General features: G+C 38.9%; 1 protein-coding gene across 1 annotated transcript; it reads right to left on the bottom strand.

Moving 5' to 3' along the window:
* Positions 1-1,466: 1,466 nt before the first annotated feature.
* LOC142161190 (beta-microseminoprotein-like) lies at positions 1,467-9,972 on the bottom strand. The gene is made up of 4 exons (XM_075216557.1): positions 9,869-9,972; positions 5,130-5,241; positions 2,591-2,696; positions 1,467-1,703 (listed from the first exon to the last, which is right to left on the bottom strand). The coding sequence occupies exons 1-4, from the start codon at positions 9,869-9,871 to the stop codon at positions 1,598-1,600; spliced, it is 327 nt and encodes a 108-aa protein (XP_075072658.1). The 5' UTR covers positions 9,872-9,972; the 3' UTR covers positions 1,467-1,597.
* Positions 9,973-25,919: the final 15,947 nt, after the last annotated feature.

The raw sequence follows: 25,919 nt of genomic DNA, 5'->3' as shown, positions 1-25,919 counted from the left end.
TAGGACCAGAGTTTAACTTCTCATATTCTAGAGAATAAGGAAGTCATACCAAAAATTTACATAGCCAAATCAAACAAAATATTGATAATGGTTTATTGAGCTGTAAATACAGATAAGATTAGTTTGCTGGATAGGCGTACACCATATGAAAGCCTTTCACCTTGCCATGTTTTTTGAAAACATAAAACTCAGAAAGAAGAAAGTGCTTATTTAAGTACAATAATATAATTTTTAACAATATTTTTAGCACAATATAAAACAACATTTTTGTGAAATTGGCTCAGTGGATCGGTGGTAATCGCTAATACGATTACCACCATTACGACACCCACTTTACCTACAAATATAAACCGAAAGAGTTAAAAAGCAATGGCAATATTAATAGCCTTACCTTTAAAGCGACTCTGAAGATCACCAATGAAGGAAAATGCTGACCGAAACTGCATTTTCCCTCATCAGTGATCTTCAGAGTCGCTTTAAAGGTAAGGCTATTAATATTGCCATTGTATTTTAACTCTCTCGGTTTTTATTTGTAGGTAAAATGGGTGTCGGGTTTTTCAAAACTGAAAAACCGTACCCAACCCCAGTGGATATTCTATATTTGGTGCCCTTTTTTGGGTCGTTGCAAAGCGTCATAAGTTTTGACCTCCAAACTACAGGGTATGCTATTGTCAGGCGCCGTCCCGAAGCACAAGAGAGGAGTCTCACAAATGACACTATATAAATAATTGTTGGTAATGATGGTGTGGTGCAAAATGGACATTTTCACTTGTAGTTAGTGCTCATTAGCATGATGTGTGTTGTTTCCAGTCAATTTTCACAACAAGCCTTAGGGCTAGATTTACTAAGCTGCGGGTTTGCAAAAGTGGGGATGTTGCCTATAGCAACCAATCAGCTTCTAGCTATCCTTTTGTAGAAGGTACTAAATAAATGAAAGCTAGAATCTGATTGGTTGCTATAGGCAACATCCCCACTTTTTCAAACCCGCAGCTTAGTAAATCTAGCCCTTAGTGTTTACGTGGGTTTCTTCTGGCTGCACAGGTTTCATCCCACACTCAAAAAACATACTGGGAGGTTAATTGACTGCTGACAAAATTAACCCTAGTATGTGTCTGTCTGTGTGTGTGAGTTAGGGAATTTAGACTGTAAGCTCTAATGGGGCAGGGACTGATGTGAATGACAAATATTCTCTGAACAAAGCTAATTGGTGGCACTATATAAATAAATAAATGATAATGATTTTTGAATGCCAAGAACTATGCTTGAACTTCCACCGCCCCTTCTCTCATCTCTAGATGGCACAGTGACAGCAAAACACATGTATTTGAGAGAATACGCTCGTTTTATTCCAACCAATGAGCCGCATCTTTTGAACTAACAGTTTATTTTTTATCTATTACTGTATTAAATATTTTCCCCTTAAAAAGATTTACAGCTTCTTAATAAGGTTTCCTTGAACAACAGAAAACAGTTTTGGAAAACTTTTATTATTTATTGATTGTTTCTGATTAACCGCTGGTGATCAGTCTTGTTCTGGTCAATCTTGAAATGAGCAACACACGCCTTGTAGGTCATGGGCTTTAACCTGGATGCAAGGTTAGCATTTCTTTGTATGATCATCTTTATAAACTATTTTGGTGGTACAGGTCTCTATGTCCTTGATTACCACACATTCGTCATTGTCAATGGATGTTGGTATAAACCTATATATAAAAGTAAATTCAAAAGACAATATGTATTAGAATAGAGGAGAGCATGCTTTGAAATTAAAGTATAAAATGGACTCATACATCAACCCATCATAAAATATTTTCTTTTTGTTCAATTTGAACTAGTGAATATTTGCAAATAATCTGATTACAAGGAGCCAAGGAATAACTTTTGATCAGACAGGTCTTTACATTCAATAAAATCTTAACAGATTCTTAATGTACTCTTAATGTCTCATTTCACTTTCTCTATATTGTTCTGCTCTTTCCACTATCTAAGTGTCAAGTTGTGGTTTCCGACTTGACTCCTTTTCCATCTGCATATCATGGCACTGACCATGTCAAATGCATCCCTGTAGCTATAAACATAGGCTACAAATATAGTTATATAAATATTGTACAAATATACCTACGTTCCTTAGCAGAAATTACTGCTAAAATGCATCCTAAACTGGTGTTGCAGCAATAGTGGTATTAGAAATATGTTGTAAGTGAGGATAAGACACTTCTCATTAACAGCTATAAGTTTTGCTGACACTCATCCCTTCAATATAATACACAGAAAACTCCTCACTGACACATTTATAGCATATAGCTTTCCCAATTGTATGCCAAATGTTACACAGAGATACCCCCATTGCTAGTTATATGTTACACAAAGATATCCCCGTTGCTAGTCATATGTTACACAGAGATATCCCCATTACCAACCATATATCAAACAGAAATATTACCCAGTGCCAACCATAGCAAGAGACAGCTGTACAGAGCACAGACTCTGTTCTTATGCTGTATATAAGGACAACTGCACAGTGCACATTCTCTTGTTCTATATGTTAGGTGTAATTATTCCACATTAAATAAAGGGAGATACAACTTACTTAGAGCAGCAACGCATCGAACCATCCGCATTACATGAACAGTCATAACAATTCTTAGTTATCCAGTTACTGCCAAATCCATGTAACTCGTCCTTATAAAAGCATCCTGTAAACATATATTAACACAAAACATTTAATTCTACTTCAGAGATAACATACGTTAATATACTACTAATGTATTGGGATGTTGGAGGTGTCTTAAATCAAAATAAAGATCTATGGATTAATGTTAGCAGTGAGTTTCAATATAGATTTAGATGAATTTACCACTATATGAAACAGATATGTCTTCAAGCCAGTTGTTTCTGGGACCTCATTGATTACAATGCTATGGGGCAGTGCATCTAGGAGGCCTGCAGTGCTGACTCAGTCCCTGCTATCTCTTTTCACCCGGCTGGTAATCAGGGCTGCTGTTGGCCGTTTGAACTGCAGCTGTGTTCTGCTATGTGACACAGGGGCATAACTGCGTCACCAGGCCCTGTACCAACATTCTGGTGCAGCTTTGTCCACCTGGACCTCTCTACTGCTCTCAGAAGAGCAGAACAGGGACTTTTCTGACCATATGTGGGCTTCACTGCACATGTGCTGGATCATCGCATGTTGGAAAGGTATCCGCATACTGCCCTTCTGAGAATGCGCAGGTCTGGAGCATGTTCTGTGAAGCCCCAATCAGAGCTTCGCTATGCATGAGTCATACTGGTGCATGCTCAGAAGAGGCCCCACTGTGCTCTTTTGGCATTACCGGCCCCCCTGCCATGAGGGCCTCATAGGTGCTGCACCTCCTGCAGTGGCAGCAGTTTTACCATTGACCTGGCTGGTACTGAGGTGGGGTCTGTATCTCTGCTTGGGACAGAAGAAGAGACAGGAATCCTCAGGTTTATGTATGTAAAGAGTTTACAGTGTGCAATCTACATGTAGTTGTGTATTTCTGTCTGTGTGTAAAGTGGTTATAGTGAGTTTAAATCATTAACAAACTCAAAATGAATGTAATGTGTGTTTTTTAAACAATGCATGTACGTTGGGTATACACACGTCCATATTCAACAAGGACAGGATCAAAAGATACGCCTGTTGAGGAATATGGGTACATCCAATACATATGTGGAATATCAAGTCCCAAAAGAGTACACAGAAAAAAATTCAATTAATGTCATGTGCTAAAAATAAACTGTAGTCATTAATGACAAAACATTAAAAAAAAATAAAAAAATTAGGTTTTTTTGCTTTGTTTTCTACCCATAAAATACGATATTGTTAGGGGCATATTCAATTGTCTGTGATACTCGCAAAAGTAACGCGGCATTAAGAGTATTACCGGTCACTGCGAGCTGAAAGCCAGCATTAAAGGTACCGTAATAACGGTAATAGTGCGCAAGCTGCGTTACTTTTGCGAGTAACGCGGACATTTGAATATGCCCCTTAAAGTCTCCTGTACATAACATACATGTTTACAGTTGCTCCTAATTGCAAACACATGTTCTAGATAAGAAATGGAAGACATGATAAAAACATTATCTGTGTGGAGCTTGTATGTTCTCCCCGTGTCTGCGTGGATTTCCTCCAGGTGCTCTGGTTTCCTTCCACACTCTAAAAACAAACTAGTAGGTTAGTTGGCTGCTATTAAATTGACCTTAGTCTCTCTCGGTCTGTGTGTTTGTATGTTAGGGGATTTAGACTATAAGCTCCAATGGGACAGGGACTGATGTGAGTGTGTTCTCTGTACAGCGCTGTGGAATTAGTGGCGCTATATAAATAGCTGCGGCTGCTGATGATGATATATCTGTAAATGCAGGAACTTAATAAGGCTCAAAAAAGGCACTTTTTCAGTTGAGATCTCAAACAAGGGGATACTGAAACTGGTAGAGGAAAACCTGAAGTGTAATTGAGAAAATATTATGTTATTGAATGTTATCCTATAGATGCATTGTAACAAAATATCATCAGATGTATTATGAAAATCAACAATAAATTATATGTTTACTTTTGACAGCCCCTACTTAATCAATTCTGTTCCCCATGTATAGCAAAATGGGCCCACTGGGAAACACCCTGTTACCTGAATTGGAAAACCAGCTCAGTAGTATTTAGGTTTGTTTGAAAACAAATATACTGCGAGCCATCCCTAGTGCTTCAATAGATCTCTACTGTGAGCGCTGACCCTCTCATTTAGGTAATAGGGGAGCCTATTTGCTATATGTTATATGTAAGTGACACAATGGATTAAGATGCAGATAAATATGCTTGCAGGAAACAGAGGTCGACCATGATAAAACTAAATAATAAATAGGTATAATGGATGAAATAAATAGAACAAATTGATTTTTTATCTGCCATCAATATTCTGTATTTCTATAAATTAGACTTTCTACTACAGAACTGATCTTCCATGGGTGATGTACGGTCTAGTTCAAATGCTAATTTTGACAGGTCCAACTTAAATATTAAATTATTGTTTGGCAATTAGAATTTTACAGTAACAATTGTCTGCATAACAAAATATGTCATAGCTTAACTAAATATACACTAATAAGCTACTTACCCTTTATAGGTTCCTCACCCTCTTTAACTGTATCAGGAGTCTTAAAAAAGCAGGCTCCATTGCAAACTGTCAGAAAGAACCCAGCACCAAACACAACAGCCACAAAACACTTCTGAAATAAATACAGTGGCAAATTACCCCAATGTAGACACCAATTGCCTATTTTGTACATATAAAATATCTTGTATTATTAATATTGAAAAATAGTAGATTTACAAATAATATATTACTTTATTATATAATACAATTATGACTTGCTGTGTATGTCATTATAATGTGTTTCTCAACATGTGAACTGCTGTTTAGGTGATAACAAAAAAGAAGCTTATAAATACAAAAGCTCACACTATGATAAAATATTAATTATTCAATTTGAACATTGGTGTAGCTTAAATCATGTGTGGCAAAATAATAGGTCATGATAACTACTCACAATATAAGTTGGAGGTCTTAGTGCGATATAGCTGTAAGCAGGTAAACCATAAGGTATGCTTCTATATTTTTACTTTCAGCCTTTTATTGTCCTCGATGGCTGGTCCATCTATACACCAGACACAGTGCTGGGAGTTGACTGCTGGATATGAAGGCTTCCATCATACCCAGTAGATGGCTCCCAACACTCTGTTTAGTTTATAACACCAGTTTTTTAGTGTGCTGGTGGGCTTCAACTCACTGTTTGTCGAATGATCTGTGTCATAGTTGCCAATTCCACTTATAACAAGCGGAATTGGGCTTGTTTTATTTTTAAGTTGCGTTTTTTTCTGCTAGCCGCGGGTTTGGGGTTTTTGGTCTTTACAAGCTCGGCACTTTTTTTTGTTTTTTTGTTTATAAAAAGCTTTATTGCTTTGTTCAGTGTTGGACGCTGCTGGCCAATTCTTAAGTGGACGTAACTCAGCTGTTAGCACGTGTGTGTTAGCAGGAGCTCTCAGCTGAAGGAAGCAGTGGAACTGGGAAGAGGTGAGAGTCGGGGATTTAAGAATATGTGAAATATAGATCTCCATGTGTGGTTTAGTGGAGAACCTGTGCAGGAATGCACGGGGTGGGTATAGCTGAGGGCCCCAGTAACCAGGGGGATGTAATATGGAGAAAGGAGTCACTTGTGTCAGTACATCTGTCTATAGTATGTATCTTGTACCGAATATTCTCTCTGTACACTGTATATTATATTTATATGTGCTCTGTCAGTATGTAAAATATTAGCATCACTGACCCTGTCAGATGTAGGGCACAGTCGGGACTATTCCAGGATTTAAGATGTGACCTTGTTTAAGGGTTAACATATTAACATATTAATTGCCTAAGGGTAAACTGCATGTCCTCTGACTGCATGAAAACTGAGTATTATTCTAATTATATTCACTTTTAATCTTGTATTTGTCCCTGACTGGTCACCATTCATAGTAGATGAATAAAGTATTGGAATTATTAACTGTCATTCAATGCATTTTAATAGCAGTGAGAACACAATTGGTCAAATGTTTTACTGTACCAGATGCTGTATGAAACATGGTATAATATTTTATTTGTATTTTATACAATGTTCTATTGAGGAAACATTGAAGACAGATTGTAGAAATCTTTATATGTATTTATTTAATAATGAACAATAAACGTTGTGGTTTTCAGTACATTAACACCCCTGTCCCCTGTAAGTTGGGCTTTTTAAGATTGGTTTGGGCTTGTTTTTAGCTTGTTTTTCACTTAGCGGTTGCTTGTTTTTCATTTCAGAGTTGGCAACCCTGATCTGCGTTAGTCATTCAGCAGAGTGCTGGAACTATTTACAGTACTAGGAGCTGTAGGAGCTGAAAACATCCTAAAGTTAGGGGAAATTAAAGCATAATGGATACCAAAGTTTAACGCAACAGACCACATATATTAAACTGAGGGATTTTACTTAAAATGGGAGCCAATAAAATATATATAAAGTATAAAATGAGTGACCTAAGTTAGTTTGTAGAAGAGTTTCCACAGAATGATGTACTTAAAGAGATTATTTAAAGGATACAATTATTTCATGACAGCCTTCAGAAACAATTGGAAATTGTAAATTACCCATTGGATTTTTAAAAGGAAAGGGAGAGTAAGGGGTTGAAGGAAGGCATCTGACAACTGTAGTGCCCTATAATTAAGATTTGGGTATGCAGGGATATTAGAATGTAAAATCTACCAGCTATTATGCAAAAATATTTATGAATTTGTCAATATTAGTGATCAGCTTGCGAAATATTAATACTGTGAGGAATGGCAAGTGTTATAATTGACAATTTATGATTTGATAAAGTTCTGTTACTTTGAAGTCTTGGTTTGCATGAGTTGTCATGAGGGCAGTGACAGCTCGTGAGAAAAGAGCTGACAGCAAGTGACAGGAAAGGAGAGCTGACAGAGAGAGAAAAAAAAGGTTTTGCTGACAGAAGAGCAAGTAAGGACACACTTAAGTATAAGTGAGGAAAGAAGCAGAGAAGAAACAGCAGGAGCTACACAGTGAGTCAGAAGAGCCCAGGAGAAGACAAAGAACTCATAGGAAAATCTAAAGGGGACACAGATCAGCAGCCATCTTCTGTCTGCAGATAATGTGAAGTGAGGCACATTAAGCCAAACGACCTCAAACTTATCCACATGTTCAAGAATAAAGCACTTACCTATTAAGGGTTAACTTGTGAGATATCTCCAGCCAATAGAATCCTGTGGGAGTGTTTGGATTGTGTGCCCATATATTCTCACGCAAAAGATGCTGGATCCTCTTCTATCGCAGAAATCCCCTCCCACCCTCCCTTTTTTGATCTGTTTACAATTCTTTTCATGGTTACAGAGTAAGTATGATTAGGCGGGAGAGCTCTTGCAGTTGGCAACTAGGGCGTACGGTGTTATAGCTAATGCCACCACATACTTCGAAGCACTCTGGTTCTTGGTTACATTGTACAGGGACCCTTTGTTCTGCATTGTACGGCACTTCATTGTGAGCCCAGAAGTGATGTGGTCACTATTTCACCAGATTTAGCACCGGCCAATCGTAAGGGACTAGGCTCCGGTACCAGTGGTGGGCCTATTGGTCATACACTGTTTGGTTTAGCTTTTAGTAGTTAGCTGATGGCAAGTGCTCTCATCGCCACCAGGTTTATACATATTAATAAACTGTGACCTATTTCGCCAAAGCAGAAGTTGTCGGTGTTTTCATTTATTAGATTGTAAGAGATAGTGTTCTGCCTGTTGAGAGGTTTGTGATTGGAAGAATGAATCTGTGGTATGAAGTTGAACATGTTTTCACTATTAGAACCTAGGAGAAATTGGATCTAAAGGAGTATAAAATAATTAACTCCTTCCAAAATTGAGATTTAATATTATCCCACTATTTTGGCTAATTACAGCATTAGTCACACAGAGCATTGCTAAGTTTGAGCTAAAAGTTAGTTTATAAGGAATTGTAATTAAGAGCAATGAAGGTTAATATTAGATATTAGACATACACATATTGTTCCTGTGGATGTTGCTGGGTTATTGCCCGACTTAAAGTCGCACTGATTGCCTGGCTAAATATATATTCTGCACATTCTAAGATAGTTCCAGATGAATAAAGTTTATTTTTAAAACAAACGTGTGTTATAACGTGTACTCTGGAGGCATATACACCCTACAGGAGGAACAGTAGAGACTAATAAGACTTTTTTAAAAAAAATCTATAATTTCTTTTATGAAGAAGACTAACCAGTTTACTACATATTTGCCAACTCTCCCGGAATATCCGGGAGACTCCCGACATCTGGGTCAGAGAGGGCAATTCTCACGATTCCCGGGCAGCGGTGGTAAGTGAACAGAGGAGTCGGGGCTTATCGGCATCACGGGTGCGTCATTGTGGCCCCGCCCCCTTGTTTTATTGGATTAAAAAGGTGGTGACAGCTTTGGGGGCGGGGCTAATGGCACAATTCTTCGAGCCCCGCCCCCACACACCCACCTGACCCCCGGACCTCCCGGGACTTAACCTGCCAATGTTGGCAACTATGGTTTATTATGGTGATAATTTCATCTACCTATTGGAGTATGAGGTGTGCAGTGAATATTAATATACATTTCCAAAGGCCTTGTTGTATGTGCTAATGAAAATTTAAACTGAATAGTGTTTTATTGGTGTTTTTAAAGAATTACCAGTAATTCAGTGAGTGATCAAATGTGAAGAAGATAGGTGGAATAGGGGCCCACTGCTTGAACACGTGCAGGGAGCAGTGGTAATATTAATTATAGAACAAGAAAAGATTGAATAAGTATATACTGTACTTATACTGTACTTAATGAGAATGAGACTCCTCCTATTTCTCCATATACATATATGGGCAAACATGTTATTCAGCGTGCATTTCTATTTGCTATTTTCAAGCAAACTTTTGACCAAACCCCTGTTCAAGTCACAAATTTGAGTCAAATAAGTTTGCACCAAATTAACAAACTGCAGCTTGTCTCACTCATCTCTAACAGAGATGGAAAAGCTACATTGTCCACTGCAGGTTCGCAAAGAATAGATACATACATTCAAACAATTCCAATTGAGACAGTATTTCCACCTTAAACCTACTGTATATTCAAACTTAAAAATAATATACATACAATTTTAAAAAGATATCACTAAAGAATGTGTCTAATAAAGAAATAAATGTTATTTTATCATTATTATCAAAGAACAAATATGTAAATAACAAGACATTAGAATATTCTTTTGTCAATGTATAGAATAGTGAGCATAAACTTACCATCTTAAGCTGCAACTATAACTTTGTGTCTGAAATTGGCTTCTCTAAACTTTGTATTTATATTGGTACAGGGTTCCAAATAAATAATCATCTTAAGTCCTCCTTATTCAGTGAAGTGGATTTAGTCTCATTTCCTAATTAATGATTTTGCAATGCTTGTTCTTTGGAATGTTCACACACCCAGAGTATTGCAATAAAATGTGTTTACCACATAAGAACTCTGAGGAAACGTATTTGCATATTTGAACTTTCAATAGAGGGCATTAGATATCAGGTGCGTGTAATATCCCCTTTCCCACGCCCTAAGATGGTGTCTATGTCAGGCGTCCACCTGAGTTTTGACACTAGAGTTATTAGGGAATGTCCGGGGCCAAGAACACCAGAGGGAGGCTCAGGGAACCCAGCCTTCCACTAATATATACACATCTACAAGCCACTCCGGCACATTTATTAAGCATAACAAAATGGAGCAGCTATTACTTTTTTTGTATTTTTTATGAAAATATATATATATCGATAAATAGCAGTACAAAAACAAGGAATGGATCAATGTAACTGAAAAATGCACCAGAATGTCATTGTCAGGCCCGAATAAAGAGGAACACTAACTGGTATTGGCACTACTGAGCAGATAGGCGCGGAGTCTAACATATCCCTGGTTTTCGCGAGGGACCTCGCAAGGAGGTTTGGACTTCGCTGCACAGGGTACGCAGGTCGCGGTCCTATTAGTCAGTTGCTGGTGTAGTGAAAGAAGAGTCAGACGGTCCGGGTCAAGCCAATCGGTATGCGTGGTACAGAGGGAGAAACCAGGAGAATCGTCAAACAAGCCAAGGTCGCAGGAACACAGTGGGGCACACAGAATAGAGAATGGTCAGCAAGCCGGGTCACAACTGGGAGGCAGAAACTGGAGAATAGTCGAGGAAGCCGGGTCACAACAAGGAGCAAACACTATGGGAGCTAGAGGCAGGAACCTGTTACTCTGGCACCCTAATGGTGCCAGAGCCAGGTTTAAATAATGACAGGTAGGCTGGGATTAGAGGGCTGAATCGCATGCGCCCGACAGGACTGGGGGGCATAGCTGTATTGTTGCCCGGCAACCGTCCTGGCTGAGCAGCGGAGACAAGCATCCGTCCCCGCCGAGTGGAAGAACGGCGGGGACGGCGCCTGACAGTCATTTACATAAGCAGTATGCATCTTTACTTGTGTGCACACACTCAGAGTAACACATTGCAGAATTGTAATTAAATGCAAATAAACAGTCTAACCTTTGAGCAACAATCCACCTACTGTGATATCCCTAACGTATCACATTAAACAGTGCTGAATATATGCAACTTACCTCACACCCAAACAGCGTGCAACTTAACAATTAACTTTCTTGCGACAGAGCTCCCTGGTCTTTTGTATCTTGTCAAACAGGCCTAAATATTGATTTTCTTCAACAAACAAATTGACTAAATCTTCACAAACTGTTTGTACTTATCTGTTCCTCACTGCTATTACCAAGATGGTGCCTACAATCTCTCTCTTGTTTTTCCACCTGTAGTTGTACTAGAACTCCAAATTGAAAGCAACAAATGCTATCCTATTCAGGGCCAGGGCCGGACTGGCCATCTGGCCCTGAATAACGCACCGTGCACTGACAGCCTGTCAGTGACAGGCTTCCTGGTGGCTGGCTCCTCCCCAGGAACCAGCCACCAGATCACATGTGCAGCTCAAATCGGGTCAGCGGAACGGACAACAGAAGAAGAAAGCAGAAGACAGCAAGAAGAGAAAAGAAGATGAAAGGGTAAGTAAACTAAAACGGAGGGAGGGGGGGGAGGATGCCACATAGAAAATGGGAAAGGGGGGGAAGAGAGAGGATGCCACAAAGGGGGGGGGGAGAGAAAGGAGAGGATGCCACACGAGGGTAGAAGAGAGAGGATGCCACACGGGGATGGGCAGAGTGATGATACCATAAAGAGGGGGCAGAGAGAGGATGCCACACAGGAGGGGGGGAAGAGTGATGATGCCACACAGGCGGGGGGGGCAGAGTGATGATGCCACACAGGGGGGACAGAGAGAGGATGCCACACAGAAGAAGGGGGAGAAGAGACAGGATGCCACACAGGGGGGGGGGGCAGAGTGATGATGCCACATGGGAGGGGTGGGCAGAGAGAGGATGCCACACAGGAGAGGGAAGAGAAGAGAGACGGATGCCACACGGAGGGGGGGAGAGAGGATGCCACACAGGAAGGGGATGCTGTGTAGTCCATAATTATTCCTACTGGATATTTATATAAACTCACAGTTTATGTAAATATAATTTAGTGTTGTTAATATGTTAACTCTGTGGCATAATATGATTTGGGGGCACTGTTGTGGCATAATAGGGCAGCACGGTGGCCAAGTGGTTAGCACTTCTGCCTCACAGCGCTGGGGTCATGAGTTCAATTCCCGACCATGGCCTTATCTGTGTTGAGCTTGTATGTTCTCCCCGTGTTTGCGTAGGTTTCCTCCGGGTGCTCCGGTTTCCTACCACACTCCAAAAACATACTAGTAGGTTAATTGGCTGCTATCAAAAATTGACCCTAGTCTGTGTCTGTCTGTGTGTGTGTGTGTGTGTGTGTGTGTGTGTGTTAGGGAATGTAGACTGCAAGCCCCAATGGGGCAGGGACTGATGTGAGTGAGTTCTCTGTACAGCGCTGCGGAATTAATGGCGCTATATAAATAAATGGTGATGATGATGATGATGATAATGAGTAAATTAGAACTGGTACACTGCGAAATAATATACATAAAATGCACAGTGGCTTTGAAAGTTGCTGATCTTTTCTCAGATATGTTTGACTTAATCATGGACTTTTGAGAGCTGGAGAAAGAGTCCTAAATCTATAGTGAGGTCGTACTGGAACTGCAATAAACCTCAAAAACACACTCCTGACACCTCATTGCCTTGCATAGACATTTAGAAAAAGTAGATAATTGGGGCCTCAATATTTTCTGTCTTAGGCCTACAGAAGTTGATTTTAGGTCCACTGGAGGCCCTGCTTCAAATTGTCTTCAATAATATCTTTGATCAACCCCCTTGAGTGTCATCGAGTTTGATAGGGCCTACAGGGGAGCTGCTGAGACACTGCCATGTAACATGTTTTGAATGCTACTGCATTTTCATTTTAAAGAAATCATCTTGTCCAAGGTCAGAGCATAACTCCCTCTGAGGATTTTTCTTCTACCTCACAGCTAAAGAAATGGACATGTAATCCTTCTTCGTATAACTAGACTTGCATAATCAGAGTGGTTCAAAGACTTCAACATCCCATTAGGCTGTCAAAGAACTTTGCAAAGCCTCTCTATCTGGTGATGCACTTGTCAGTGCTATCTTGGGTGATTTCACTGCTTGGAGGGCTGGATATTGAAAATTTCATTGATATTTATAACTTGGTGACAGTGGTTTTAGCTGTACAGGGATTCAATTGTCATCAGTTAAATTTTGCAATCACCATTTGTGAAGGATGCTGGAGCAAATTGTAAGCTCTCACAAGGCTATCTTCTTTATTGTCCAGCACTTAGAAAAAAAATATGCTGGATTGTGTCTAAATGTCAATTCACATGGGCTAATTGTAGTGTGGTCAATATTCACATAGACTACATATGGATTAAGTATGCCATGGGGATAATCAAGAATTCTAGTTCCACATAGTGAATGCATCCAAGTGTATGAAAACATTTTCACATGCACAAACGTAAACAAACCCTTAAAAAGCTTCATACAAAAACTATTTGCAAACACAGTAAGTCCCCCCTGGGATCCCTTCCCTTGTCATACAATCATTGCTTGAACAACAGCCGAAGTTGCCACATTGGGAGCCCCATATTTGCTGATGACAATGAAGAACATGGCAAAGATTCACCATTTTTTACTTCATCCAATCAACTTATTGTACAATAAATTAAGGCTTCATAATGGTGAAACCCCGCTCTAACTGAAGTTCTCCTTTGCAACTTTTCCATAGGAATCAATAGGACCTGTTACTAAGAATGGCAAATGGATTTATAAAATTAGAAAATAGATTGGATGACTTTCTTACAAGAAATTGTAACAGTAGCTGTGATTAGTAGATGACATGATCTCTAGGGAATTTATCCAATAAGTTTTTTTGTGGCATATGCATAAAGTGCAAGTCCCTATGCAGACTCATGCACATCTTAAGCTCACAACTCTGTATGCTTTGAGAGGGGAAAAAGGGATGGGAAGGGGAGGTCAAGTGTATGGCAAGTATGGTAAAAGTGTGTTCACATACTTGCTACCTATGTAGAGGTCAAAACAGCTGCAGATATGCCTGTCAGGAGGTGTACCTGTTATGGGTAGTTAATCCCTGGTGCAAGATACTGGCTGAAGATGATGACCATAAGCACGGACCTTGCAAGTGTATTTATTTTTGTAAAAAAGAAAGACATATTTAAATTTTAACAAAACAAATAGCGTATCTCCCCTCCCAAAAGTGCTACCAACACTAGCGCTCATAGCCTAGGCTGGCAGTGCAATTTCAGGGGGATAAGCAGCATGGGGTCTCCTCAAAAAAGCCGCTACCAGCACAAGCTATGACAGTATAGGCTGGTGACGCTATAGCATAGAAAACTGCAGAATGGGGTCCCGCTGTAATAATGTCAACCAGCCCTAACTCATTCAGCACAGGGCTGAGTTACCTAGGGAACTCGGGCCCCCCAAAAAAATTAACCCCCGCCTAAAAAAAAAAAGCCCTGTGCTGAAAGCCCTGGTGCGGTACATATGGGATAATAGTTGAATTAACTAAATATGCACTACAGGTCCCAGATAGTTCTGGCATGCCAAAAATGTTTGGATATGATGGAGCATTTAGAACTACAAGTGCCAGCATACCCATGAGTTCCTGAGTATATTGGCACTTGTAGAACTATCAGCGCCAGCATTCCCTGGCATCCAGGACCTGCTGGGACCTGTAGTGCACCTGTAAATAATACACAGAAATAAACAAATAAACACTGCTGAAAAAGTCCTTTATTAAAAATGAATACACCCCCACACACCCTAATTCTGCTCCTTCTACACTTTACAAGTCATCTAAATTCTAAAGGAAGGATCTTTCTTCTATCTATTAGCTTGGCAATCCAATGGGGAAAAATTGCAAAACACTTACACCAAGGGCGGCGTCGTATTATTTTATATGTAATTTTAATGACTATCCCAGGGCATATCTGTGAATGAGCCAAGACGATTAGGGTGTGAGCTATTTATCAGGTGACAGACTTTAAAATCTACATAAGTAAAGAAACAGGCTAGGGCCAGAGTTTAACTTCTCATATTCTAAAGAATAAGAAAGTCATACCAAAAATTTACATAGCCAAATCAAACAAAATATTGATAATGGGTTGTTGAGCTGTAAATATAGATAAGATTACTATGTGGATAGAAGGCATACACCATATGAAAGCCTTTCACCTTGCCATGTTTTTTGAAAACATGGAACTCAGAAAGAAGAAAATGCTTATTTAACTACAATAATATAATTTTTAAGAATATTTTTAGCACAATGTAAAACAAAACTATTTGGCTCAGTGGATATTCTATATTTGGTGTACTTTTTTTGGCTCCTTGCAAAGCGTCATAAGTTTTGACCTCCAAACTACAGGGTATGCTATTGTCAGGCGCCGTTCCAAAGCAGCAGAGGGTGTCGAAGTCGTATAATTGGATGAGCGAAAGTATATTGGTTAATATTGTTTTGCCGTGCGATTGCGATCAGTATGCCACGTAACACGTAGAACTCAAATTACATGGAGGACTTGTGACAGTGACACAGGTACCAACTGAAGTAGCTGTTAGTTAAGTTAACACTTACACACATGACTGTACATGACTTTCACAACAGGGCGGACAAAGCTGTCAAATGGACAGCAGGGTTTTACGTGACAGCCGACAAATCAATGTTTTGTTTTGTTTTTCTTTGTATTGGTTTAAATTGTACACACACATAAATTAGTTAATATATGAGATTTGTGTTACCTGAAGAATAAACAGTCTGAAAGGCAAAGGTATGTGTTCTTGAGTCCTCTGGATCCTGGAGAGATGGACAAGGTAGGCCTGTGGCTCCCAGAGTGCATCTTCCAGGCCTAGCTGACGCAGCACCTGGTCTGACTCAGCTGGGTAAAGAAGGTATGTGCAAACTGGTAAGAGCATATTGGTGTGCATCAGACGTTTCTTCTCAAGCTAGTAGGAAGGCAACGTCCTGTCTTACTTGATTGAAAGAAAATGTCAGAAAGACAATACCAATAGAGCCATCCCATACCCCTCCTACAGATGGAGTTTCTCCAGGTAAAACAAAACCACGTAATCCAATTACCACCTTGCAGAATCCTCAAGTATGTACTGGTGTGCCCATGAAATATATCTGGATAAAGGTTTATTGAAATTGTTAAATATGATTTTATGTAAAGGCCTCATAAGGCCCTTGTTCAGCCATTTTTGTAACTCGCATAGATATATTATTTGCTAAAAGAGATTATTCATTTTGCTGAAATACAGTTTTGCAAGATGTAAGCCCACGGCCTTGAGGTTAAGCTGACATAGAGAACTCCTGTAAGAATTTAGCAAGATTTGTGAACAATAGGTAGTTTCATTTTCAGCTTGTAGTGTGGGAGCTGTGCCCATGATGTTGGATATGGCAGACAGGAGATAAAAATCCAGCCCCCCTTTGGGACAAGAACAATTGACACATCTGTCCGGAGAAGGGGGAGAAAGTTAAAGACCTCAAGAATACGTGAGAAAATTAATCAGCAGCGCATCTCATAGACTATTGTATGCTTATGACATAAGATTCATATATTCAGTAGGCTATAAAAACTTGTATCTTGATATCAATAAACAGAGAATACCTGTATACAGAACTTGGTCTGTGTCTATTCTCTCCAGCTGATTGAAGCGCTTCCAGATATACTTGACACCACAGGCAAACTTGAATCAGATTTTAGATATAACAAAATGTTTCTAATGTATTGCCGTGTCATACTCAGGGTTTTTGTTAGTAGATGTGGTATCCCTAGAGTTATAGAAAGTGATAGGGGTATTCATTTTTATTGGTAATAACTTTATAATGTATGAGCAGTGGTAGTAAGTTACCTACTTTTGATCAGCCACAAAACAGTGGGAAAATAGAGTAACGCTACTAGCTAGAACAAATTGAATAGAATGAGGGTTGAAACTTGATTAGAGTGGCTGGTAGCTTCGGCCACTAGTCCTCCTCACTAACAAAATCACTCCTAAACTGCATTTTAACCTGTCATCTTTGAAATGTTTTTGACTTTCTAGCAATGAGTTTGTAATAGAGAGACTGTTCTAGATCTTGAAAGGTAAAGCAAATAGTGAGACAGCAACAAAGCGAAACACTGTCTCCTGAGGTGTTACACTAACTGTTATGATGTTGGACTGGGAGAGTATGTTGTGGAACTGTAATTTCCTACGCTCAGGTTGTTTGACAGACAGGTACCAAGTGTTGACGACCAGCATCATGTTCTTAGGGGTAGCAGAGAGACACTGGTACCCATTCCATCCACTGCAGAGGAGTCAACACCCGGAGAAGGTTCCAATTACACTCGTGAATCTGTTCTGGGACACCCCGATTGCAGTTAACAACTCCTGAGCCAAGGACTTTGCAATGACTATTGTCCAACATGAAGAAGCAGTGTTTCCTGTTTTTCCCTGTCCCGTGTTTCTCTCATCTCATTCTCTTTTCAGGACAGTCAATTCTTGCAATTGTGAACAAGTGACATAGGCTGGTTCAGGTAGTGATATTGAGCAGTTGGGGATGAAGGAGAAGTTGTTAGCACAATCAGTCAACCAATTACTCTATTCAATTCAGGGGTAAAGGAAAATTTGAAAAACCTTGGAGCTTGGAGACAGTGCAAGGTGCTATTGTCTGAGGAGTATTACGTCCGTAAGTACGTTGACCCCATAGTTAAAGAGAGATACATCCAGCGATGCCAGTCCAGTAATATTCAGATCTGAGCAGGCATCCTTGAGAATAATTATCATTCTTGGGTGGGTAACGTTTTAGACCAAACTAAGTGCTGGGTGTGCTCTCATGTGCCTCAGAGATTATATTAGGTAGGACTAGTTTTCTTTCCTCTAAATATTCCTGAGGTACCCTAATTATGGGATGGGAGACCACTAGGGGAAAAGTAAAATAGCTAGGTCCCTTAATTTGAAGTCTCCCAATATTTGGCAGGCCGATCACTGTTGCACGTACAAAGAAACTTGAGTATTGGGAGACTGGGAAGAACGCAATTAATAAAACTTTTAAGGTGATAGTTTTTTGCACTATCAAAGGGTGGAGTAAAATAATTGGATGAACGAAAGTATATTGCTTAATATTGTTTTACCGTGCGATTGCGATCAGTACGCTATGTGCCATGATGCAATCGCATGATAAATAACACATGCATACACTTACACTTACACATTCACTTGTACATTGTTCAACCCACAGTCATTTATGAACAGATGATATTTAGTTTCTAGTTAAATATTATAATGTTATATGCACTTTAGTAAGATCTAAGGTTCAGGTTACAGGAAACATATTATGTTTGGTGTCATCCTAATCCCCTATTTATCCTTTAGTGATCGGGTTCCATCAGCTATAAGATCGCACTTTGTGCATGCTAGTTATGGAATATAGGGAATTAGTGATCAGAATGGAATTGTGTGTATAATGTAAATAGACCAGTTTGATCTAGATGTCGGCGGGAAGATTAGTATACATCTGATTAGAGAGCTGACCCCCACCCATGGAGGGTGTCGTTTTAACTGACCTATGAACTACACTATACTGGACTGTCCTGAAGCCTGAACCTATGAAAACATGCCAAGTCATCTATATTGTATTTACTGTAACATCAAATGTATATATATATTGCTTTCTGGAATCAGCTAACAGTCTCTGTGACCACAGACTTCAGGATTGAAAGACTGTAAGTTGGATTCAGCAGTGTGCAGCAGGGCGCAGCGTATGTATCGGCTGTACTTATTTAACTGTTATTCTTTTGCTTTTGCTAATAAATCGCTTTGTGCTTCGGAACCACACAAATCACATAGACAATGATTATTGGTAAACGATAAAATAACTTTAATAACACTTACCCCCAATCCATCACAATGTCCTCCCTGTATCACACTGACCCCCCTACCCCACACTGACTCCCCTGCCTCACTTCCCCCCTGTATCACACTGCCCCCCCCCCCCCCCCCGCATCACACTGTCCTGCCTCCATCGCAATGTCTGGCTTGCATCACACTGCTCCCATGCATCACACTGTCCCCCCTCCGTCACAATGCCCCCCTCCTTACAATGTCCCCTTGCTTCATACTGCTCCCACCTCCTACTTCAAACTGCCCCCCTTCCAGTACACCATTCATTACTTAGCTGATGTCTTTCCTTTAGGCAGCTGCTCCTCTCTGCCCGGTTCCTCACTGACACTGTCGGGGCGTGATGATGACACCACACCCAACAGGCAATGAGGGGAAGAGTTCACTCTGCTTTCTACTTTGGGCAAGTTTCTCATTAACATCTTTTAATGACTCCTTTAGTCTCATTTATAATTGAATCTAACACTTTTCCTAACTCATCCAAATTATGTGACAAAAAAATATAACACCGACCTAAGGACGGAAACATTATTAACAACTACTAGTTGAACCTTCAGTGTGGGAAAATATACCATACATCTGGTTTGAGCAACAAACCTCAAATACATTTTTATAATTTCTCCCCCAAGATAATGAAATTACAAGTATAGGAATACCATCCCTAGCATTTAAAGCAGATGTATACAAAACCAACACTTTGGTTGATTCATAGTCTTAGCAACTTTAGCATATATCTGAGCAGCACAGTGACTTAGTGGTTAGCACTTCTGCCGCACAGCACTGGGGTCATGTGTTCAATTCCTGACCATGGCCTTATCTGTGTGAAGTTTGCATGTTCTCCCAGTGTTTGCGTGGTTTCCTTCCACAATCCAAAGACATACTAGTAGGTTGGCTGCTATTAAAATTGGCCTTAGTCTCTCTTGGTCTGTGTGTGTATGTTAGGGAATTTAGACCGTAAGCTCAGTGGGGGCAAGGACTGATGGGAGTTCTCTGTACAGTGCTGCAGAATTAGTGGCACTATATAAATAACTGATGATGATCTGTAATAGAGTTATTTCCAGAGGAGTCACCATAATACTCCTTTTTAGTTTTTATTTGTCTCAATATCAGACGACAAAAGACAATGATCCACTTCATGGCATGGCCCATTCAGAGCCCCCAGGTGCCGTCTTAACATTGAGAGTGTTATTATGTCTCCAAAATGTGGATTCTTTTAATCAGGTACATCAGCACTGCACAAGATCTCTTCCACTTGAGCTGCTGATTTAAAAGGAGTTACCTTCTTACAGTGAGAGGTGTGTATCTACGTCAACTTCTCCTTAACTTTCATGGCAGTAGATGACATCAGTAACACCTGATATGGTTCTTCCCATCGATTTTTTAAAGAGCCATAATATAAGAAACTTCTTATCACTACCATGTCTCCTGCTTTTATTGAGTGGCATATGGAAGGCAGCTTTGGCTGTGTGCATCAAAGATGCTTACAACTCCTTTTACAAATGATTAGACATTTTTATCAGATATTTCACTATAACATCTTCTGCTGAAGCTAAGTCAACGGCTAGTCTTACCACTAGATTAGGGAGTTTAACAAATAAGATTTTGTATATAGAGATGTTCAGAGGCCCTCTTGGTGTTGTTCCGATAGCATGTAACACAAGAGGTATGGCCTTAGGACATTGCAGTCCCATCTGCTGGGTGATTTTGGGAGGTTTAACTTTGCCATTGTACCTTTCAATTTCCCCACTAGCCTGTGGATGATAGGGGGTATGCAGTTGTTCTTAACCCCTAAAAGATCACACATCTTTTTAAACACAAGGGATCAGGTGTGCAATTTTGTCTTTTAAATATATGGTAAATATATCACACTACCGCTGCACCAGCTATCTTTTAATGGATCAGATGTGCAATTTTGTATTTTAAATATATGATATGCTTACCCTCTATTTTCTTCTTTTACAATTTTATTACTATCTTTGTAGTGTGTGATTAGTGGGGGTTAATTAAAGAAAGTGATCTCATGGCTCTGTGACCCTATTTAACCAGCAGGAGAGGCTATATCAGCCTAGGGAGGCTGTATTCACCAGTGTCTATGAATTTAGTATTTGTTCTAAGTGTGGATTTGCTACATGTGCATAGACAAATTTATATAGCATAGTAAGAGTTACACAAGAGTTGAAGGTGGGAATACAAGCATCCACATAAATGAAAGCAATAAGTCATAATAAAACTGCAGATGTAAGAATTACGGTTGAGAAACAGTTGAGCAGGGAGTGTCCATGCAGTGCACAGACAGGTGCATGAGGTGGAAGATAACAGGACTCACAGATGATTGTTGAATGCTGTCCTCATGTAGCTGTGTTTCAGATAAAATGTTCCCCTCTTGTTATCCTCTTGTCAACATTGGAAAGTGAAATAAAGAAAGATGAAATAGGAGCAAGGAAACAGGTTAAGAAAACTCCACAATATGTTAATGACAAAGTTTTGAATCATGATTTTGCAAATTAAATGTATGTTAAAATACCTTCAAAGGGATTGCCCAATTCTCTTGGCATGACAGTGTTGCCCGGTCCGAATCTCTGATCATAGAACACAATGTGTGTGTGTTTAAACTTTGAGAATTCTTTGCTGGTTGAATTAGGTTAATTATTATTTGAAATATGGCAACAAAACCTGTGTTATGTTAGCTGTATCAGATAATAATTGCATTGAAAGATAGTAGTTATTTTGCTTTGAAAATAGCAACTGTGTAGTTTTACACAGTGAGATTTGTAACTGCCTCAGATTTTCGTTTGTTTGAAGTCTCCCATGTTAAAAAGATGTCTTTCCTCCCATCTCCCTCGTCCTATGGAATGAGGTGGATGTTTTGTTCCCATGCCAAGAGGAGGAGCTCAGCATATGGAAATCTGAGTTTGAACACAGTCTTTGCACCATAGAACGGACAAATGACTGGACCCCGACCTGCAGTCGAATGCAGAACTCTGTTGAAATTATTACAGTCATAGATTGTGCAGTGTTGATTTTTAATGCTAATAACAACTATTCAGAATATTTTCTTTTGCGGTTACCTACAGGGGGGTTCAATCTTTATAAGGTTTCATAGACAGTTCTAATTATTTGTTATAATGCTTGCAGAATAATTTGCAATCTTTTGTACCCACAGGAGACCAGAAACCAGAATATGTGAATGGTGTTCTGCTGTGAAGATACTAAACAATTATTGTGTTTTCTTTCAGAAGTATCCAAGAAGGAGAAAATTAATTTATGTACTAACAAGGTTAAATTGTTTGACACCTGGCCAGAGATATTTAGATTTTCTAAAGGGTGGTCCTGATATTTGAACACCCTCTACCTCAGAATAATAATAAAAAAAAGAAATAAATAAAAGCAGTACATTTATTTCTTGATATGTCACAATTCTGTAGCCAGTGAATACTAGGATTTTCAGCCACAGCTGTATGCCAGATACAAGTGAACACACTCCTGAATTCATTGAGGCATTTGAAGAGATTAACAGACTCTAGCCTTTACCCCGGCATTAGGCATCTACAATTATAAGAAATGTTTCTATTGTACTGATGATAACACTGTTTTAGGATATTTAAAAGATAATTAGTGTACAATTAGATAGGCAGCAAACGCATTAACTTCATGTTTAAGGTTCATAGTCATAGCAGCTATTATTGTTGAAAAGACACAGGATATTGTGTTGCAGCGTGGGTTACATTTGTTTGTCCCTCCTGCTGTCACACAACTCCTGAATAATGCACAGACTAGACATGTGTCTGTAGCAAGGTTTATACAATGGGAAATTAAAATTAAGTTAAATTGCATTAATTCTTCTAACATTACAATACGCAAATGTCAGAATCTCAATCCTGCTACATCATTGCCCTCAGAAACATCACATGACAAGGAAAACAATGAGCATGATTGAATTAAGTAAATGTGTAAGTTTTTCTGTATTACCAGACATTTCTGAGACTGCATTGAAGAATTTAGATTAAAGTTTCTTTACTGATGAAAATGTTTCATAGATAAACACATGACAGTTCACTAGTGACAGGATATACAGTCACTACACAAGATGAGGTAATTAAAGCCAAGTCATTAGGCTTACACTCAGTTCAGTTAGCCGTACTTACAGCACTCATCAGAGTATGTCAGTTAGGTAAAGGAAAGACGAGTAAACAGTTACACAGATTCACGTTACGCGTTTGCCATAGTTCATGATTTTGGAACTATTTGAAAACATAGGGGCTACCTAACATCAACAGGAACACCTGTATCACATGCACTAACAGTCAAACTACTGATAGAGGCTATACAGTTGCTAAAAGAGGTTGCAGTTATTAAGTGTCAGGCACATACAAAACAGTCAGATGAAGGCTCACTAGGAAACAAACTAGCAGACTCAGCAACTCGAGAAGCAGCTTTAGAAAGGCAGCCACATACCCAATTGATTATTTTTCATGATATCACATTTGAGAACTTACAACAATGTCAGGAAAAGGCTACATTGAATGAAATTCATACATGGAAATGGAAACAATGTTATAAAACAAAGGATGAAATTTGGGTAGATATAGAAAATAAACCAGTAGCATTAAAAATGTTGTTGCTAGCTTTTGCAGAAAGTGCTCATGGGTTAGTATATATGGGAGCAGATAACAGGATAAAATTGTTCCCAGAAATTACTACAGTTGCTAAGTTTAAATGTGAAATATGTATGTCTTAAGAACAATTAAGGAAAGATAGTACCTACTAAGGTCAGACAGGTGCCTAATATAACCTTTTCAGAGGTTACAAATTAGTTTATTGATTTTATTCAATTAAGAGAAAGAAAGTTAAGAGAGTTACAGTATGTGTTAGTTTGTATTGATACAATCAAGTCCATAAATATTGGGACATCGACACAATACTCATATTTTGGGCTCTATACACCACCACAATGGATTTGAAATGAAACTAACAAGATGTGCTTTAACTGCAGACTTTCAGCTTTAATTTGAGGGTATTTACATCCAAATCAGGAGAACAGTGTAGGAAGTACAACGGTTTCTATATGTGCCTCCCACTTTTTAAGGGACCAAAAGTAATGGGACAAACTAAACAATCCTACATCAAACTTCAACTTTTTAATACTTTGTTGCAAATCCTGTGTCGATGTTCCCAATATTTATGGACTTGACTGTATGTGTTGGTGGGTCGAGGCCTAGTTAACTTCCACAGACATAGTGCAACTTACTGCTAAGAAGATGTTGCCAGAATTTGTATGTAGATGTAGTTTACCCAGAGAGTGAATTCATTTCACAGAGAAAAGTGTTTCAAAGAATGTGTAATATGATGGGAATAGATTCAAAACTTTATACACTATAGCTTCAGAAAAAGTTGAAATAATAAATGGAGTAATTAAAGAATAACTAAGCTTACTAATGAAACAGGAATGGCACTTCTTTAGTTTATCATAGTATTAGAATTACTTTTAAACATCTTCTCAATCTCTCTCCATATGAACTGTTATTGCACAAGATACGTTATTAATCCACAGACTGACTTGAAGCTGCATCATGATCTAACTGCTCAATATGTCATACAGTTGTCTAAACAGTTGCAGAAGCTTCAGAAGACCGAGAAGAACACTTGAATAAGGACATTCAATCAGAAGCAGCTCTTGGACCTGCACAGAAGATACAACCTAGAGACTATGTTATGGTAAGAAATTTCTTACACTCTGGTTCCCTTAAAGATCGATGGGATGGTCCTGCTAAAGGCAAGTTCTATTAACGACTGATACTGCTGTAAAGGTTACAGAGAAAGACACTTGGATCCACAGTTCCCTTTGCAAACAGGTCAAAGTCCCAAGCTTACAGGAACCAAATGACTTAGAACTGAACACAGATAAAGAGACTGAGTTACATTTAAAAGAACTCTTCAATCAAGATGGAAGTGATGATGTAAAATAAGCTACATGGTTATCGACTTATGACGCAAAGAACCTTCAACCTAGTTGCCTGTCTTATAGGAACAATGATATTTGTAACCTCAACATGTTATTTATATATTTTGGAAAGGAATTGAGGAGAAGGTGGTAAGGTGATAGCCCATCTGATGTATTGGATGAGGATGATTTTAATAAGACCATTTCTGCTTCTTTTCTAAACAGGAAAACCAAAGAATTCAGAAATTGTAAAGGATTACCACCAATTCCAAAATGTATTTGTGAGTATTGTGGTATTCCACCAAAAGAAAGATGTTTAATATGGTGGTCTGATAATAATGAATATTGCTAGAGAAAATTTCCAGTTGACCAATTGCAAGTTATGTTAAGTGAAATTTTAGGAGTTACAAATTGTTGGGTGTGTACTAAAACTCCTTTTATTGAGTAAAAATATGCCAATGGTATCTTATGAAGAATGACACACATTAGTCCTGATATAAAATGTCAAAAACAAAATTGAGCTCTTAGTGATTATGGTCGAATTGCTGAAAGTGTATATAACTTGACTAAACCTCTGGTTATAGTTTTAGCACCACACATAACTGAACAAATTATTTTTTGTTTTAATAAGACAATAAATGAGGTTAAAACGATAACACCTCAGATAAAGGACAGCATTAGATATATACATTGCTGCCGTAGAACAACAAGTACTTAAAGTTGTAAGAGTTAGCATGAATATGTGTAATACAGTAGTTACAGTGCCTAAACCACATGGGTCCGAATGTAAAGAACCTTGTACGTTTGATATAGACAGAGATTCAGACATAAAATGAGAAAGCTAAACTAAAGCTAGAACTTTAAACAGATGCAACTAAGTTTAAAATATATGCCGTCAAATCTCTTAAGAGTAAAGTATGTACACAATGAACTTTGTATTATTATAATTG

This window comes from Mixophyes fleayi, chromosome 6 (genome assembly GCF_038048845.1).
Source record: "Mixophyes fleayi isolate aMixFle1 chromosome 6, aMixFle1.hap1, whole genome shotgun sequence".
Lineage (NCBI taxonomy): Eukaryota > Metazoa > Chordata > Amphibia > Anura > Limnodynastidae > Mixophyes > Mixophyes fleayi.
The sequence above is the reverse complement of the archived record's forward strand: the minus strand, read 5'-3'. Positions and strand labels throughout refer to the sequence as shown.